General features: G+C 42.5%; 1 protein-coding gene across 4 annotated transcripts in view; it reads right to left on the bottom strand.

Moving 5' to 3' along the window:
• Positions 1-20091, bottom strand: part of dcc (DCC netrin 1 receptor) — a 189480-nt gene that overhangs the window by 133975 nt on the left and 35414 nt on the right. For all 4 annotated transcript variants that reach the window (XM_059549322.1, XM_059549323.1, XM_059549324.1 and 1 more), the window contains exon 2: positions 11929-12252. In XM_059549322.1, coding sequence (XP_059405305.1) covers positions 11929-12252 — 324 coding nt within the window. The remainder of the gene's footprint in view (positions 1-11928; positions 12253-20091) is intronic.

Genomic DNA, 20091 nt, shown 5'->3' with positions numbered 1-20091 from the left:
CTAACCTGTTTAGCCCAGCCCACTGATTCTACATCAGTGTTTGTTTAGTCCTGCCCACCAAATCTACATCCTTGCCTGTTTAGTCCCGGCCATTTATCTTCATAGCCCTGCCCAAAGATTCTACAGCACTGTCCGTTTAGCCCTGCCCACCGATTATACAGCACTGTTTAGCCCCGCCCACAGATTTGTGCATGTATTGTAAACAATGAGAGAGACAAACGCAGGTCTGTGCAGAAACCAAACGAACAAGACGCTTTTCAGAGCCAAGCTGTCTTTAGATTGACTTCCTTCTGATCCTAACGTCAGAAAAGAGTGAATGAACCAGACCATGTCCGTAAGAACATTTTACCTGATCGTTTAAGTATTGAGTAATTTATGCATTTTTGACCTAAATCACAGCAGTGTCTATCTGTGAGGAATGTACACTGTCAATCATACACAACTGTTAGCTATCACAGCAGTGGACATTTACTTTATTATTTATTTCATGTATTACTTAATACAAATAAATAATAAAAAGAAAATAATTACAAGCCAATTATAATCAGGAAGGTTACGGTGGCACAAAGTCAAACAAACGCCACTCTTTGTATGGCTGTTTAACAGTGATTTCTGTGGCCTTTATGCCAGTATGTTATTGAGACGACACAAAGGCCAGCAGACTCGCAGACTAATTAAGCTCTTCTTCTTAAGCATGCAGTCTAATGACCCACAATGCTTTGCTGCAGAGCAGCGGCTCCTCACCTGCGTCTCTCTGCAGATCAGCCAGTGTTTCTGCAGTCACTGCTCTGTTAATTAGACACACGGTGGATCGTAATCCGTCAGCGGCGATCCTTACACTGGGCCTCATTAACACAGCTGAGGACAAGCCTGAGCGCTGGGCGCAAACCAATTCAACAGGACGTCAAAGAGGGATTCAGTCCACACACACACACACACACACACACTCTCACACACACACACACACACACACAGACACACACACGTGCACACACACGTGCACACACACACACACACACACACACACACATATATATATATATATATATATATATATACAGTATATGCGTGTGATTTTAGCTAGTTGCAAAAGCAAAAATTCTCATCTCATCTTATCTCATCTTTCTTCGTTTAGTTTAACTTGATCTACTAAAACTGACATAGCTAAAGCCCTATTGCGTGATCCTCTGAGAAAACTAATCCCGTCCGAATGCGAATGTCTGTGATTGCCGGGGATATTTTATTTCACAACGCGTTTCCTTGTGTGTTTTGGCTAACGTGAATTACCGTAGATGCTCTTACCGCGCGCATGTTTGATATATTTGCTTACCGGCAAAGAAATAATAATAAAAAAAATAATAAAAATAACAAAATCAAGAGCAAGATCACGTAAACTGTTAATACCGGCTATTGTAATATCAGCATCAGGTAAGATTACTCACGTTCATTTATGCACTCAGTTACGTAACGTTTTTAATTACATATGTACCTTTATGAAAATTAAACATACGGTAGGTTTAGCCTACATTTAGCCGTTTAGTATTTATTGTGTAATAATACTAATGGCAATCATTCTGAATGAATGCAATGCACGCATACAGAGTGCGTGATCTCTGTGACACCCAGATGCACAAATCAGACCCTCCCACCTATGTAATAAACACGGAGATGTCAGTCCCGTCTGAATTGGTACATGAAAATCCCAGACGTCAGGTGGTAAGAATCGAAACTCAAACGTAGTTTAGAAAACTAATCCCGTCAGAACAGGGCTTAAGAAACAACAAAAAAAATTCAAAAGAAAACAAAAAAAATTAACCAAAACGTCACAAATGTTTATTTTCAGATTTTTTTAAAACAAAATCTGGTTTTAAAGCAAAACTATTTAAAAAAGTTTTTTTTTTAAAAAGAAAGAAAATAATTACAAAAAAATTATTATAATTTGCACATATGAAGATAACATTTCAGAAAACTTGCAATAAAAAACACTGGTCTTAATACGGTGTGATGAAGCACCTGAGGAAGCATGACTCTGTTCACCTGTGCTCTCGCTCGAATGCATCATAATGCGTATGATAATACTTTATGAAGAGCTTGATGATGATCTCAGAGGCACTTCTGATGCATTATAAATACAGACTTCAGACTCTCAGCAGCAGGATCTCGATTTTTAATCAGAGTAAACAGTTCTTGGGACTGACATTAAATTTTGATCTGCCGAGCGCAGGAGGAACGCAGCTCTCAAACCAGTAGAACACATAAACACTGCGTTTAATCAGCGCTGCAGGGCTCCGGAGAGGAAGTGTGTGTGTGTGTGTGTGTGCTATCTTCAGTCACTGGGTTCACAGCGACTCTCACCAAACTCAGATCAAACATCACATACTGTAACTCTACTGTACCGTAAACCTGCTGCGTCTTCATTATGATTAGAGTTTAACGAGTAAGTAGAAACACTGCAAGTTATGGAAACGTCTAAAACACTAGTATTTTTTTATTACTATCATTTAATATTTAAGGTTTAAGTTTTTCTAATCACTAAATCTGTGAATTGTTTTAATGTTAAATATTACTGCCAAACCCGAAAAGTACAGCTCAGACGTCTCATGTTATTAATTCATGAATGAAGTAGTGAATAGAGTGTGTGGAAGCCTGTGCATGCTGTGTGTGTGCTGCAGGTGCGAGAGGAAGCGGATCTGTGATGGACGGATCAAAGCTCAATGCAGGAGCGTCATCTGAACACAGACACAGAGAATGAGCAACGATCCTGCGCTGTAATTAGTCTGGAGCCGCGCGGATGAAAGCCTCTCCTCCATCGGCCTGAAACATTGATGTGGAGAAGATGATGGAGGAGACACGACACATTTTGACCCCAGACAGAAACACAGGCCTGCACACTCCCTGGCATTCATAATAATAATAAAACAACCAGGTTTATATTATTTGTCATCAATAAATCCTAAATTATTATTTAAATTATATTTAATGTGTTATATTATTTATATTATTATATTTAATTATATTTAGTAATATTATATTGTTATTTTCAATATAGTGATATCTATATAATATTTGTCTGTTTATAAATATAAAAATACATACATTTTCATTTTTGAATGAATGAAGAAAGAAACTATATTGCAGAAGGCCAATGTGTTGAGTGCATAATCAGCAGATTGTGCTGGAGCGTTGTGCTTTATTTCAGGCCGTGTTCATCACAGAGCGATTAGAGGACGAGTGCTCTCTTTAATACACGTGAATTAAAGCCCTCATGAAGGTCACTTCTTCACTGAACTGCTGCGCTTCTAAAAGAAATCATATTTCAGATAAAGTTTTCCCACAGAAGGGAAATGAATGAGTTCAAAGAGTCATCACACTCACAAATGCCACGTTTCTTCTGTCGACACACACACTTCAGATTCTGAGAAAACACACTGAACCTGAATGTGGCAGGGGGGGCGTGGTTTAGCGAAGTCTGCAGCGGGAGAGAGAATCAGGAGACGAGCGGTAAGTGAGTGGTTTTTGTCCTCTTTTTTTGTCCTCGGTAAGCGACCCCTTTGTCCTCTTCCTTTCCTCCTACGAACATACTACACTGGTGCCGAAACCTGGGGAGGAAGAAGGACCGCCGCCATGCAAAGCCCGTTTGGATTGATCGGGAGGTTTGCGCCGAGGCCGCCGGGCCGCCCGCATGCACCTGCCACTACACAAGATGGAGGCCTTCCTGGAGCTATTCGAAAAGTCGGCGGAGGCCTGCGGGTGGCCCCGCGAGCAGTGGCCGTTGCGCCTCATTCCCCTGCTCTCCGGCGAGGCCCAGGTGGCCGCGCAACAACTTCCGGTGGTGAACCTCCTGGTCTTCGACGACCTGAGGAGGGCCATCATCCAGCGGGTCGGCCGGTCACCCGAGCAACATTGCCAGCGCTTCCAGTCCCTGGACCTGGGCGAGGCCGGTCGGCCCTTCACGATGGCCCAACAGCTCCGGGACTCCAGCCGCAAGTGGCTACTGGCCGAGGGAAGTGACGTGGAGCATGTCGTCGACCTGGTGGTGCTGGAGCAGTTCATCGCTCGGCTTTCCAAGAAGACGGCCGAGTGGGTCCAGTGCCACCGCCCCACGTCGCCATCCATCTGGCGGAGGACCACATGGTGGCGTGCCCAGGGGTCGGCGAACCCCTGCCCTCTAACTCTCTCTCTCATTCTCTTTCTCCCCCTTCTCTCTCTCGCCCTGTCTCTCTCCCTAGGTCCCGTCCACCTGGCCCTCCTCGTGTCGCGGGGGCGGGGCGGGATTGACCAAGGGCACTTTGCGAGTCCAAGGGCCCCGCCCAGGGAGGGCGGGGCTTGTGGCTTCCGGAAGGGACAGTGCTTCCGTTTCTCCGCTCTCTCCGCGCCAATTCCCCAATCCACTCCCTGCCACTGGGGCGGCGGGTAGGACTGGGCTGGCCTGTTGGCGTTGCGGGGACCCGGAGCATTTCGTGGACAGGTGTCCAGTGATGGAGGTGGGGACAATGATCCGGGTCCCGGACGTCCCACAGGTCACCCCCGAATCCTTGGTGGATTCAGGATGCAACCAAACCTCAATCCATCAAAGCCTGATACAACCGGGGGCATTGGATACAAGCCGCGTGGTTAAGGTGCGGTGCGTACACGGGGGTGTGGTGGAGTATCCGGTCGTCCCAATTATTATTCAATTCCGGGGACGAAAGCATAGTGTAGAGGTGGCGGTTAGTCCCCACCTCCGGCATCCGATAATTTTGGGAACGAATTGGCCCGGGTTTACAGTTTTATTGGGGTCGTTATGTGCGGATGCCTCTTGGGGAAGTAAGGCACGGAAGGAGACCGCGCGGGTACAGGTGGGAGAAACTGAGCCAGGACCGCTGGGGTCTGCTTCAGGGGAACTGAATGAAATCGGGAGACTGATTCTCTCGGAGCGTGATGACTTTCCTCTGGAGCAGTCTCAGGATGAGACATTAAAGCATGCATTTCAACAGGTCCGCTCCATCGATGGCCAGCCTCTCCAACCTGCCCTCCCACTCACCTATCCGTATTTTGCAATTTTAAAAGACCGGTTGTATCAAGTGACCCAAGACGCTCGGACAAAAGTGAATACAACCCAATTGTTAATTCCGAAGAGCCGCAGGGAAATGCTTTTCCATGCGGCTCATTCTAACCCTATGGCGGGCCATTTGGGACAGGCAGCAACACTAAATCGCCTCATGACCCGTTTCTTTTGGCCGGGCATTCATGACAACGTGCGCAGGTTGTGCGCGTCTTGTCCGGAATGTCAGTTGGTGAACCCACCGGCCGCCCCAAAAGCGCCTTTGCGCCCTCTTCCCTTAATGCAGGTCCCCTTCGAGAGAATCAGTATGGACCTCATCGGGCCATTAGAGCGATCGGCAAGAGGACATCGCTTTGCATTAGTCATAGTTGATTATGCAACACGATATCCTGAAGCGGTGGCCCTCCGCAACATTTCCGCTAAAAGTGTTGCGGATGCCCTGTTTCGTCTTATCTCCCGGGTGGGGGTTCCAAAAGAAATCCTCACCGATCAGGGCACGGCGTTTATGTCACGTACGCTACGCAAACTGTACGGATTGTTGGGCATTAAATCGATTCGAACTAGCGTCTATCACCCACAAACCGACAGCCTGGGAAAATTGGGATAGGTGGCTAGAGCCCTTGTTATTCGCTGTGCGAGAGGTCCCACAAGCCTCTATGGGGTTTTCCCCCTTCGAGCTTCTCTATGGACGCCAGCCCCGGGGGGTGCTCGACGTACTGAGAGAAACTTGGGAGGAGGGACCATCTCAGGGCAAAAACAAAATTCAGTATGTGCTGGACTTGAGAACAAAACTCCACACATTGGGGCGGCTATCAATGGAGAATTTGTTACAAGCCCAGGACCAGGGACCGTTTGAGGTCGCACGACAAGTCGGAGATCTCGATTATGAGGTAATACGGTCCGATAGGAACGGGTCCCGTCAGATCTACCACCTCAACCTTCTTAAAAAATGGAATGAGGCAGAATCAGTGATGTTGGCAACGGTGATTGGGGGGGGGGGGGGTGATCTCGGACCAGAGGCGAATATCAAACCACAATCCCTCGCCCTGTCTCCAGGTGGAGATCACCTCTCGCCATCCTTACTCACTGATTTAACGAAATTACAGGCAGAGTTTGCCGACGTTTTCTAGCCCCTACCGGGCCGTACTATCCTGATTCAGCACCATATCGAGACCGAGCCGGGCGTGGTAGTTTCGCAGCCCGCCGTATCGCTTACCTGCGAACAAGAAAAAAGTAGTTCAGGCTGAATTAGGCGCTATGCTTGACATGGGGGTAATAGAAGAATCCAACAGTAACTGGGCGAGCCCGATAGTTTTAGTTCCGAAAACGGACGGCTCAGTCCGGTTCTGTGTGGATTATCGCAAGGTGAATGCTGTGTCGAAATTCGACGCGTATCAAATGCCACGGGTTGACGAGTTGCTTGATCAGCTAGGCACGGCTCGTTTTTATTCAACATTGGACTTAACAAAGGGCTTTTGGCAGATCCCCTTGTCTCCATTATCCAGAGAAAAGACAGCTTTTACAACGCCGTTTGGTTTACACCAATTTGTTACCCTTCTGTTTGGCTTGTTTGGGGCACCTGCTACCTTTCAGCGCCTCATGGATAAGATTCTGCAGCCCCATGCTGCATATGCGGCTGCCTACCTGGATGATATCATTATATTTAGTAATGACTGGCAGCGGCATATGCAGCATCTGAGGGCTGTCTTGAGGTCACTGAGGGGAGCGGGGCTCACGGCCAACCCAAAGAAGTGTGCGATTTGGCGGATGGCTCCCCGGCCTGAGACGGGCGGTGGGGGTATGTGGCAGGGGGGGCGTGGTTTAGCGAAGTCTGCAGCGGGAGAGAGAATCAGGAGACAAGCAGTAAGTGAGTGGTTTGGGCAAAAATTATCATCACCTGTTTCTTGTTCCAGTAATTGGCGTGGAGAGAGTATAAAACGCCAGAAGAGACGGAAGCAATCGAGAGAGAGACGGACTGCTGACCCGAGCCGGAAACAGAAACCGGAAGGAGTAAACCGAAAGTGTTGTGCGAACGTGACAGAATAAAAGTCACCATTGGGTGTTTGTGAACTTTTAGTTATTTTCGTTTAATAAATTCGTCAGCAGTCCAGCCGACACCTTTGTCCTCTTCCTTTCCTCCTACGAACATACTACACTGAACAAACCAGATCAGCTAAATCTCCAATTCAGCAAATATGAAAATAAATAAATAAGTGGACAGAAATTTAATAAAAAAAAAAAAAAATAAGAAATTTTAATAAATATAAGAGTACATATAAAAAAATAGAAATATATAAAAATAAATAAAATACATATGAAATTGGAAAAAAATGAAATCAAACATGATTAAACAAAAAAAAAGAGATTAAATAAATTATAAAAATGTAAAAGAAAATGCAACATTAAAAATTTATTAAAAGGAACCTTAAAAAAATTAACAAAACACTAAATAAAAATAAAATTAAACAACAAAATAAATAATCAAACAAACTTAAATTAGAATTGACGTGATTGGTTACATGAGTGATCAGCGATCGGACCTCCTGACAGACCATAATAATCATGATCCTGTCATCACACTGATCCAGCACAAGCACTCATGTACAATACAGCCAAAAACAGCATCTTCCTGATGTATTTAAAAATCCTTCAAACAAGATAAATTCAGGTGTTGGCAGGTATTGTGTTGCAAGTTAGAGCAATAAAGGATGGAGATGGAAATGTGTTGACGAGTGAGGAGAGTTTGTTGAGAAGATGGAGGGAGTATTTTGAGCAGCTGATGAACGAGGAAAATGAGAGAGAGAGAAGGTTGGATGATGTGGTGTTAGTAAAGCAGGAAGTGGATAGGATTAGTAAGGAGGAAGTGAGAGCAGCAATTAAGAGGATGAAGAGTGGAAAGTCAGTTGGACCAGATGACATACCGGTAGAAGCATGGAGATGTTTAGGAGAGATGGCAGTAGAGTTTTTAACCAGATTGTTTAACAAGATTTTGGAAGGTGAGAGGATGCCTGAGGAATGGAGAAGGAGTGTGCTGGTACCGATCTTTAAGCATAAGGGAGATGTGCAGAACTGCAGTAACTACAGGGGAATTAAGTTGATCAGTCACACCATGAAGTTATGGGAAAGAGTAGTGGAAGCCAGGCTGAGAGAAGAGGTGACCATCTGTGAGCAACAGTATGGTTTCATGCCGAGGAAGAGCACCACAGATGCCATATTTGCTTTGAGAACGTTGATGGAGAAGTATAGAGAAGGACAGAAGGAGCTGCATTGTGTATTTGTGGATCTAGAGAAAGCGTACGACAGAGTGCCAAGAGAGGAGTTGTGGTATTGTATGAGGAAGTCAGGTGTGTCAGAGAAGTATGTGAGGGTGGTGCAGGACATGTATGAGGATAGTGTGACTGCAGTGAAGTGTGCAGTAGGAACGACAGACTGGTTCAAGGTGAAGGTTGGACTGCATCAAGGATCGGCCCTGAGCCCTTTCCTGTTTGCAGTGGTGATGGACAGGTTGACGGACGAGGTCAGACAAGAGTCTCCCTGGACTATGATGTTTGCGGATGATATTGTGATTTGTGGTGAGAGTAGTGAGCAGGTTGAGAAGAGCCTGGAGAGGTGGAGGTACGTGCTGGAGAGGAGGGGAATGAAAGTCAGTAGGAGTAAGACAGAGTACATGTGCGTAAATGAGAGGGAGGGCAGTGGAGTGGTGCGGTTACAGGGGGAAGAGGTGAAGAAGGTGGAGGAGTTCAGGTACCTGGGGTCAACAGTGCAAAGTAATGGAGAGTGTGTTAGGGAAGTGAAGAAAAGAGTGCAGGCAGGGTGGAGTGGGTGGAGAAGAGTGACAGGAGTGATTTGTGATAGTAAAGTATCTGCAAGAATGAAAGGAAAAGTTTATAGGACTGTGGTGAGACCTGCGATGTTGTATGGGTTAGAGACAGTGGCATTGAGTAAAAGGCAGGAGGCGGAGCTGGAGGTAGCAGAGCTGAAGATGTTAAGGTTTTCGTTGGGAGTGACGAGGATGGACAAGATTAGAAATGAGTTTATTAGAGGGACAGCGCATGTTGGACGTTTTGGTGACAAGGTGAGGGAGGCGAGATTGAGATGGTTTGGACATGTGCAGAGGAGGGACATGAATTATATTGGTAGGAGAATGCTGAGGATGGAGCCACCAGGAAGGAGGAAAAGAGGAAGACCAAGGAGGAGGTTCATGGATGTGGTGAGGGAAGACATGCAGGTAGTTGGTGTAAAAGAGGCAGATGTAGAGGACAAGGTGGTATGGAGACGGATGATCCGCTGTGGCGACCCCTAATGGGAGCAGCCGAAAGAAAAAGAAGAAGAATGATATTATATTATGCTTTAAAATGCTCATAATCAGATTACTAGGACTAGATAAGAAGAAAAAAAATACATAAATGGAATAAACTATTTAAGCTATTAACAAATATTAGTCTGGTCTACAGAAACTGAATGAAGCAATCAAATGTAAAATTAAAATGCTGCATAGTCTTAACCGTATTAATTAAATGTATATTGATGTTATTAAGTTATTTAGTGAAGAGCAGGGAAAGAAATTATCCTGTTTCTTTTGTTGTTTAATTCACATTAAGTAACAGAAACAGCAGCATAGAATGCATAAATCTAATATACTGAGAAGTATTTAACAACTGATTACCTACCCAACTGTGTATCTTCACTTATGGCAAGACTGACTGCGTAAACGTGAAAACTCTCCAATCAGGACATTCTGAAATATGTTTGTGTGAATTTGTCCATTTAAGCACACGATGAAGCCGATACTCATCCCTATTTTGTTCCATTTCAGATCGTGTGCACAGAAAGCTGCTTGAGGAATTTCTTATTTCTAAACCAAAAGATTTGAACTGTTTTGTTGTTTTTTTGTAGCATTATCTGGCAACACTGCATCACTGACCCTTAAAGAGAAAAGCCCATAGAGAGCAGCAGCAGCTAGATGGTGCAGTGAGAGAAGAGCAGTGATCTGACTCTGAAAACCATGCCATGTGTGTCCAGTGTTAGTCTGAGTCCTGATGTAATGTGTGTAAGCTCACCATGTGGGTCAAAACAAACAACAGGCGGCGCATATATTACTGTAGCGGCCTGCTGCATGATGTTAATGCTGTGATAATGAAGCACATGTGAATATCTAATGCCATCACAGTATCTGTGTGTGTGTGTGTGTGTGTGTGTGTGTGTGTCCACAGACAATTGTGTTTATTAATCTTCATAAGGAAAATAAACAGAGTTCAACAAGACATCAAATAAAATGTGACAACTTGCCCCAACCTTACTTTAGTGAAAAAATACTTTTCTGAGAACAGTTTAACCTTCAGGATATCCATGTTTTTAATGCAAGAGCAGTTGTCTGGTGTCATTCACTTTTTTAGTTATTTTACTAAACAGCTTGTTATGCTGCTTGAGTTTACAAACTGGTATTTTTTTTTTTTTTTTTTTACATATTATTATAATGCATTATTGTAATCATAAACACACTGGTTTGAAGTGCAAACAGTGATACCTTTTACTGCTCTTTGTTATTCTTCCAGTTATTTACTTACTTTTCCTGAAAGCTTAAACAGTGAAGCAGACGCTTGCAACACAAGGGTCATGGGGTCAAATCCTAGGAAACGCATGAAGTGATAAAAATGTGAATGTTTACTTTAAATGCAGCACAAGTTGCTTTGGATAAAAGAGTTTGCCATAAATATATAAAATGTTTAAAGCAAACACTTTAATCCATCTCAGACTATCTTCAGCGCTTAAAGTGCCTAAGTTGACTTTTTTTTTTTATATATTTTTTATTACCTTATACATCAACAACTGTAATCTTTCACCTCCAACAACAACAAAAAATTTACATTTAGTTGCAACATTTTCCAAAAATCAAGCTTGAATATATTTGGTCAAAATTCCATGCTATAAAGATGAAGTGCTATGCAGGTTATTTAACACAATGTTGGCTGATTAGACGGCAATGCTGACTTAAAATGCAAAACGATTGCTGCAAAACGATTCATGCGTTTCCTAGGACTTAAAATGCAAAACGATTGCTGCCTCTCTGGGCCCTGTTTGAACGATCTAAACACAAAGTGTAAAGTGTACAGCGCAGGTGCACTCAGGACGTGTCCAAATCCACTTTTGCTATTTTAACGACGGAAAAACGGTTAGTGCGCACGGGCGCATGGTCTACACGGGTTGTCCGCTATTGTCTTAGTGAGTAATGGGTGTTTTTTGGGCGTAACGTGCAATAAACCAATCAGAGTCTCATCTGCCGTTCCCTTTAAGAGCCTGTTGCACTCGTGCCATGATGGATTTGCTATTTACACGGCAGAATTTGGCAAGCGCAAAGACAGAACGCATCTCCGAGATGAAACAGAGCTGTTCGTATGCGAGCAAATAGATAGCCTAATTCTGATACATGCGATGACTATCCATTATGACATGTAGGCATATATACAAATAGTATATATATTATATATACATTATTTATTACATATATTGCACAAATGAGTGCAAATGCATTTGCCAATTAAACAATGTGGCGCTGGACGGGAAAATGCGAACAGCGCTGGACTGAAACTTGCAAACACACTTGTGCTGCGCCTGGGTGTATGATAGGGCCCTCTCTCTCTCTCTCTCTCTCTCTCTCTCTCTCTCTTCACTGTTCCCATATCTCGGACCTCAAATACATAACATATAATACTTTTTGGACACAGTTTTTGAAGTAATGAGTAAAGAAAATACTATACAAAACTCACTGAAATAACCAGCTCTTTTATTTACTCTTGTAAGACTCTCACTGGATCTAAGCAAATCTTATAGTTGACCTCTTTTGATCTCATAAAAGTGAGCTGTGAGCTGTGTGCATCTCTTACCAGCGACGGTGACTTTAGCGGTGCGGCTGACGATGGCTCCGAGGCCCTCCAGCGTGGCCAGGCACTGATACGAGCCCTCGTCCGGCCGGTGGTGACGCGAGTGCAACACGTTCTGCACCAGGAGCGACCCGTTGGACAGCAGCTGTCTGCGCTCGTCCACCACCGCGCTCAGCAGCACGCCGTCCTTCTTCCAGGAGATGACCGGAACGCCCTGATCCGAGCGCGCCTCACAGTCCAGCTGCAGCACACCGCCCCGAACCGTCACCGAGTCCTGAGGCTCCAGCATGAACCGCAGCTCCACGAAAGACCGTCGGGCGTCCGAGCCTGAGAGAAAGAGAGAGAGAGAGAGAAAGAGAGAGAGAGACAGAGACAGAGAGAGAGAGAGAGAGAGAGAGAGAGAGAGAGAGAGACAGAGAAAGAGAGAGAGAGAGAGAGAGAGAGAGAGAGACAGAGACAGAGAGAGAGAGAGAGAGAGACAGAGAAAGAGAGAGAGAGAGAGAGAGAGAGAGACAGAGACAGAGAGAGAGAGAGAGAGAGACAGAGAGAGAGAGAGAGAGAGAGAGAGACAGAGAGAGAGAGAGAGACAGAGAGAGAGAGAGACAGAGAGAGAGACAGAGACAGAGAGAGAGAGAGAGAGAGAGAGAGACACGTCTCATCTGTTACTCCGATAACACTTCATGTATAATGCATTATACAGTAAATGGCAACTACAGGCTATAATGCATCATAATTATGCATAATGTGCATCATCAAGTCAAGCCAGGTCACCGTTATTTACATAGCGCTTTAAAAAAAAACAGCTTTTCAGTATTAAAAAAGGGACTTGTGTGTCATTTAATTCTAGGCTGCAGCAAAGTAAGATTGTGCAGAGGACTCATTGTAATACATTTAGACCATATCTTGTCATAGTTATAACAAAATTTAAAATGCATAGCATAAGTTATAGATATTTCAAAAATAGCAAAAAGTCCAAAAATGACAAAATATAAACTGCAAACTATAGAAATCTGTTTCCACCATTTAATAAAAAATAAATACATAAAAAAATACTTCACAATTTAGACTTTGTTTCTCACAATTATGATATGAACTCAATTTTCCTCAGAATTCTGAAATTACTCCTTACAATTCAGTTTTAGTTTCTGCCAAGATAAAAAATTCAATAAAAAGGTAATTTATCGCAAAATTGTGATTTCTTTCTGAGAATTGCAAATCCAAATCTCAGAATTTTTAGTTTATAGTTCTCATATCTCTACATAAGCTATGAATTGTAAGATGCAAAGTCACAATTACATTTTATTATTTTTTTTATTCCATGGGGGAAACAAACTTTCAAAGAAAACAGAGAACTACAAAACTAAAAACTAAGTTAAAACAATAAGTGTAACAGCATCTGAATAATGCTCAAATAACACTGTTTGTGTGTGTAAATGAAGGTGTGTTTCTATTATGTATTAATCTGTCTGGAGGCTTTCATTCAGACGCTGATAATTCAAATGCTAATTCATACCTGCTGAGAAGCCCTTATTCAATCTGTGTCTTTGTTTTTGTGTGAGAGAGATGATAATTCAGTGCTCAGCATGATAAACCATCCAGCGGCATGCACACCCAGCTTATTAGACAATACTTTGATTAATTTGATCTGGCTTTCAGCTGCTGATGAGAGGCCGTTCACACGAGACGTGTTTCTGTGTTCAGCTAGATGCAGTGAAACGCTGCAGAACCGAGTCTGAGACGCATTTCAGAGGTTTAACTTCACATCCAAAAATGGCTAAATATTATTAAAATGTAAAACATCTGTTTTCTGTGTGAATCTGTGTTAAAGTGTAATTTATTTCTGTGATGCTCCACTGTATTTTCAGCATCATTCCTCCAGTCTTCAGTGTCACATGATCTTCAGAAATCATGAAAATAAACATTTCTGATTATTATCAATGTTGAACACAGTTGTGCTGCTCAATATTTTTGTGGAAACTGTAATAATGATGCTGAAAATACAGCTGCACATCACTGAAATAAATTACACGTTAACAGAGATTCACACAGAAAACAGCTGTTTGAAATTCTTGTAACTAACTCTAAGGAAAGAGTAAATAAGTAATAATTACTTTTGAACTTTATTTTATTAGTCTCCTCTGTTAATGTAATGAGTCCTTTATTTCTGCCTCTATCGTGGAACGTTAATTTCGTGTCTAGAAAGGAGGGACTGGTTAGTGAGACGCACACACGGAAGGAAGGAAGAAAATAATTAGCTCTTACGAACACAAACATTAGCCGAAGGCCACATTAAACAGTATATTAAACAGTATATTATATATATATATATATATATATATATATACCAACAATATATAAATACATTACAAATAGCCATTTAATGCACATAAACATTAAACAAACTAAACACAATACCTTGTTCCCGTTCCAGTTAGGTGCTTAATTATCCCCTCCTTTCCTTTAGAACTTAACGATTTCAGAGCGTTTTAGAGCGACATTAGATTTATGTTATTTATCTGTCCAGTAGCTCTTACAGTGTTTCAAGAAGAAAAAGGTGTAAGAAAATAAAAGCTTTTTGAAATATCAGTACGCTTCACCATTGTCTGGCTGGGGTTTAGCTACAATTCTAAAATTATTTCACTATTTTTACAGTGTTTTGACTAAATAAATGCAGCCTTGAGCAGAAGAGACTTCTTACAAAAGCACTGAATAATCTTAATTTTTCCAAACTTTTGACCATATGGACCTGTTTAAGAACAAGCAACACATCAGAAGAAGAACACGTTCAGTGTGAAGCGAATGACTTTAGCTCTATTTAACATGTTTAACGGACTTCCTTCAAAATCAGCCCAGAAGATGCATAGACATGCTGGTCTGGACAGGCGCTTGAAAAACTAGAGTAGAAGAGTAGAAGTTTGAGTAGAAGACTGATGAATCTCAAACGCTCCTCATCTGCATCGAGCACGGACGATAGCTCTTCTTCATGGAGCGCTGTCCTGAGATGGAAATACTTTTACAAATACAAAAAGAGGATGGAAGAGACGGGATGGAGCAGAACGGTTGTGAGGAGAGACGGAGAGCATCCTTTATTTGACGCGCTGAAGCAGATGTAATTGAAAAAAACCTGTCAGGTTTCCCTCAGCAGCGGATTTTAATGCGATAGTCTGACAGAACGACACGCTCCGCATGTGCAATGAGACAGACGCACGGATCTGAGCTCTGAAACACACACACACACACTTCATCTGTAAATTTAAGTCTCACTGCTGTGCTAAACTCTAACATCTAAACTCTTATTATTATTCTTGGAATTTCAGATATTTTCAAATATATTTTTTTTATAAACTGAAGCCATGAAGAAGAAATAACCTAAAGGTAGATAGTAAGATATACAGATATATAGAACATTAGAATGATAGAATGACAGAATGTTAAAACAATAGATAAAACAATAAAATTATAGAAAGATAGTTAGAATTACATATTGAACATCAGAATGATGGATGGATGGATGGATGACTGAACGCGACCCAATGCACAGATTAAAGCAGAGCGATATTATCCTGCTGCGGTTCAAACACACGCACAGGTCAGAAAGAACATCAGAAAAACCACTCTTACTGAGAAAATATGACAAACACACCGGATCACAGCCACCCTGATCAGCACTGAGTGCGTGCGTGTGTGTGTGTGTGTGTGTGTGTTTGTGCGTGTGTGTGTGTGTTTGTGTGTGCGTGTGTGTGTGTGTGCGTGTGTGTGTGTGTGTGTGTTTGTGCGTGTGTGCGTGTGTGTGTGTGTGTGTGCGTGTGTGTTTGTGCGTGTGTGCGTGTGTGTGTGTTTGTGCGTGTGTGCGTGTGTGTGTGTGTGTGTGTGTGCGTGTGTGTTTGTGCGTGTGTGCGTGTGTGTGTGTTTGTGTGTGAATGTATTTGAGAGTGTTGATCTCCTCACATCCCATCCACTCTCTCTTATCTCCTCATCTCTTCATTATTGCCCGTCACCATGGTTACCGTGTGTCCGGTCACCTTATCGATCTCTCTGTCACACACACACACACACACACACACACACACACACACACACACACACACACACACACACACACTGCTGTAGGTCATTTATCAGTGACTTGATGTTCTTCAAGGTGAAACGCAGATTGTAACATTCAGATCAAATCAATCAGAAATCAATTCAAATGCATTTTTCTCAGTTTTGATGTTATAATTTCCCACAATGCAATGCTCTCAGACAGACCTGCACCTTCTAGTGTGACAAACTAGAAACAATTTAATATAGTCACTAGTGCTCACACGTATTCAGGTCTGACCTTTGCATTTAATCCCAATAATCTCGTTCTGAGAGTGTTGAACTCGATGTAACATCTTTAATCATTTAAAACATCCTGTCTGTGGTCGAGAGAGAGAGAGAGAGATAAACACCCTCAACATCAGATCTTACAGTGAGGAACGTGAAAAACCAGATGTATGAGTGTAAAAATAGTGTAATGTGTTCCACAGTTATTATCAAGTGTTCATTAGATGGATTGCCTGAGGGAAGAAACTGTTCCTGTGTCTGGTCGTTCTGCTGCTCAGGGCTCTGTAGCGTCGACCAGATGGTCCACGATCATCTCCACTGTTTTGAGCGTGTTAAGCTCCAGGTTGTTGAGAGTGCACCAGACAGCCAGCTCTTTAACCTCCTGTCTGTAAGCAGACTCGTCACCGTCCTGAATGAGGCCGATGAGTGTGGTGTCATCTGCAAACTTCAGGAGCTTGACAGAGGGGTCCTTAGATGTGCAATTATTAGTGTACAGGGAGAAGAGCAGTGGGGAGAGGACACAGCCCTGGGGAGCTCCGGTGCTGATTGTACGGGTGCTGGATGTGTATTTTCCCAGCCTCACTAGCTGCTGCCTGTCTGTCAGGAAGCTGTTGATCCACTGACAGACGGAGGTGGGCACGGAGAGCTGAGTTAGTTTGGGCAGGAGGAGGTTTGGCATGATCGTGTTAAAGGCTGAGCTGAAGTCCACAAACAGGATCAAAGTTTACTGCATCGTCTACAGACCTGTTTGCTCTGTAGGCAAACTGAAAAGGATCCAGCAAGGGTCCAGTGATGTCCTTCAGGTGGGCCAGCACCAGTTTTTCAAATGATTTCATGACTACAGACGTTAAAGCCACAGGAGGTGTGAATGATCGTGTGGAGAGGTGTTCAGGCTGGGTGTGGTGTGCTTTTTCAAACCTGCAGTAAAACTAATTCAGATCGTCTGCCAGTTGCTGATTCTCCACAGTGTTTGGGATGGTGTCTTTTAGTTGGTGATGTCCTTCAGGCCTTTCCACACTGATGCTGAGTCACTGGAGGTGAACTGAGTCCTTAGTTTTTCAGAATAATTCCTCTTCGCCACTCTGATCTCCTTTTCCAGTGTGTATTTGGCCTGTTTATGCCAGACATTGTCTCCCTTCCTGTAAGCATCTTCTTTGACCTGATTGAGCTGTCTGAGTTTTGCAGTGAACCATGGTTTGTCGTTGTTGTAAGTTAGATGAGTCCTGGTAGGAATACACATACCCTCACAGAAACTGATATAAGATGTTCCATTCTCTGTGAGCTTGTCCAGGTTGGTGGCAGCAGCTTAAAAACACTCCAATCAGTGAGGTCAAAACAAGTTCAACGCCCAGTCAAAGCTCTTTTAGTGTAAATGATCAAACATCCAGCTTTAGCTCGAGCTGAAATCTTTCCTGATTGTGATCAAGTAAAGGTCAGAATAAGGTCAGTAATATCTCCAGATGAACTCTTGCTGGACTGAAGCAGCTCAGCTTTACTTGATTCTCCATCAATCATGTTTTAGAGTCTCAAATCTGATCCTCAGGATCTTTTGAGGAGCGTTTGTTTCCAGAAGCTTTACTTTCACTGTTCCTCAGCGGAGGAATGATCTTCACAAGCCTCCAGAACATCTCACATCTTCTGAGGAGCCTTGATTTCTTCAGCTCTCCATCACTGTGTTATATGTGCGGATCATTTACATCTCATCTCACTGACACACATTACTGCAGATAGAGTGCACAGATCATTTTATGTCAGTATCTGCTGTACTATTATGAAGATCTCATTGATTAACATTACAAGCAACACAATTTCATCATAGAAATATTAGCATATCTCAACTTAACTTTATTTATATAGCACCAATAAAAACAATGATTGTTTACCAAGGTGCTTTACAATCAACGAAAAAAACAACATTAACACCCAAAACAACATAATTTACAGCACAGAACAGAGCTAACACAGCACAATAACTAGAATGAAATGCTAGAGAAAAAAGCTTGGTTTTAAGTTTGGCTGTAAACTCGTTCAGTATAGAGGCTGTTCCAGAGTTTCGGAGCAGCAACAGCAAAGACTCAGTCAGCTCTTTATTTCAATTTAGCCCAAGAAACGTTTAATAGTCTCTGGTTGGAAGACCTAAGAGACCTTCCAGGACTGTGAGCAGATAATAAAACACAGAAGTTATCCCATTCAGAGCTTTAAAAACCAGCAGCAGGACTTTAAATTTAATTCTATAACGAATTGGGAGCCAATGCTCCCAGATATGAATAGTAGGGTAATGTGCTCCCATTTGCACACACCAGTAAGGAGCCTAGCAGCAGCATTTTGTACCATTTGAAGTCGATTAAGAGATGCTTGAATAATACCCATATAAAGGGAATTACAGTTATTGAGCCTTGTTGAAATAAAAGCATGAATGACCCTTTAAAAGTCCTTAAAAGAAAGAAATGTTTTCATTTTAGCGAAGACTGAGATGGAAAAAAACTGTTTTAATAACTGTACTAATCTTTTTGTCAAATTTGAGAGCAATACTACTGGTTTCACACAGGAAGACAAATGGCCAAGATTTACACCAGGAGAGCTACCAAATTCTGATGATTCAATAACTCATCTCAGTTTTGCCTTCATTAAGGTGAAGAAAATTTAGGGACATCCAGGCATTAACATCAGCTAGACATGCCAGCAGAGCATCCAAACCCTTGTAATTAGATTCCAGGGGCAGATAGATTTGGGTATCATCTGCATAAAAATGGAAGGAAACCTACCCTGTTTCCTAAAAATTTACCCCAGGGGAAGCATTTACAATGAGAACAGGATTGGAGCGAGAATAGAGCCTTGAGGGACACCGCACGTAAGGGGAGCTGCATCTGAAGTAAATTCACCAACACTAACAGAGAACCTGTACAGGACTAAAACCATTTGAGAGCATTACACTGAATGCCCAGCCAGTGCTTCAAACGAGAAGTCAAAACAGAGTGGTCAATTGCATCATTCATATTTTTGTATACACACACACACGCACAAAAATAGGTTCATTCATGTTTTTACTCATATTATTTTATCATTCATATTTTTGCTCAGTTTGAGTCTCTGAATCAAATTGAGCTTTTTTCCTTCATATTCTCACTGTGTCAGACTATATGAGCCACAAAATGAGGATCAAATATGTTGCTTAACAAAAAGACATATGTTTTTTAAATATATATATATATATATATATATATATATATATATATATATATATATATAATTTGTCCAAAGTTTTCAGTAAACTGTACCATTTTAACTCATCCAGATCGTGTTTATTGGACTTGCACTTCAGAAGTCAGTCTGTACAGCATTCAAAGACAACTAGTCAGTTCTTAACCATCTTAACCAGTGACACTCACACTCTACGGAGGGTTTGACTGAAGACTGTGTCTGACAGAGAGAATCTGCACTGGCTAAAGGCTCCCCGGGGAACAGCGGAGATCAGGGTGAGATGACAGCTGCTTCACCACACTGAGTCTGGAGCACAGATGGGGCTCTCTCTCTCACACACACACACACACACACACACACACACACACACACACACACACACACACACACTGCGGTCTTGTCAGAAAGATGCAACCAGACAACTATCAGAAACGCAAATCAAGATCATAATGATCCTGCTTATTAATAATTAATCAGTCTGTCTGTATCAGAGATCAGATCAGGTCAAAACACATGATAGAGTGCTTAAAAATGATAATTTTGTCATTAATCTGTATGATGTTCTCTACTCAGTGAAACACAAAAGAAGATATTCTGAGTGTTTTATTGTCCATACAGGGAAAGTCAAAGTTCTTCTGCGTTCCACAAAACTCA

Source organism: Carassius carassius, chromosome 5, assembly GCF_963082965.1.
Source record: "Carassius carassius chromosome 5, fCarCar2.1, whole genome shotgun sequence".
In the NCBI taxonomy this organism is placed as follows: domain Eukaryota; kingdom Metazoa; phylum Chordata; class Actinopteri; order Cypriniformes; family Cyprinidae; genus Carassius; species Carassius carassius.
This window is presented reverse-complemented; position numbering and strand designations above follow the sequence as displayed.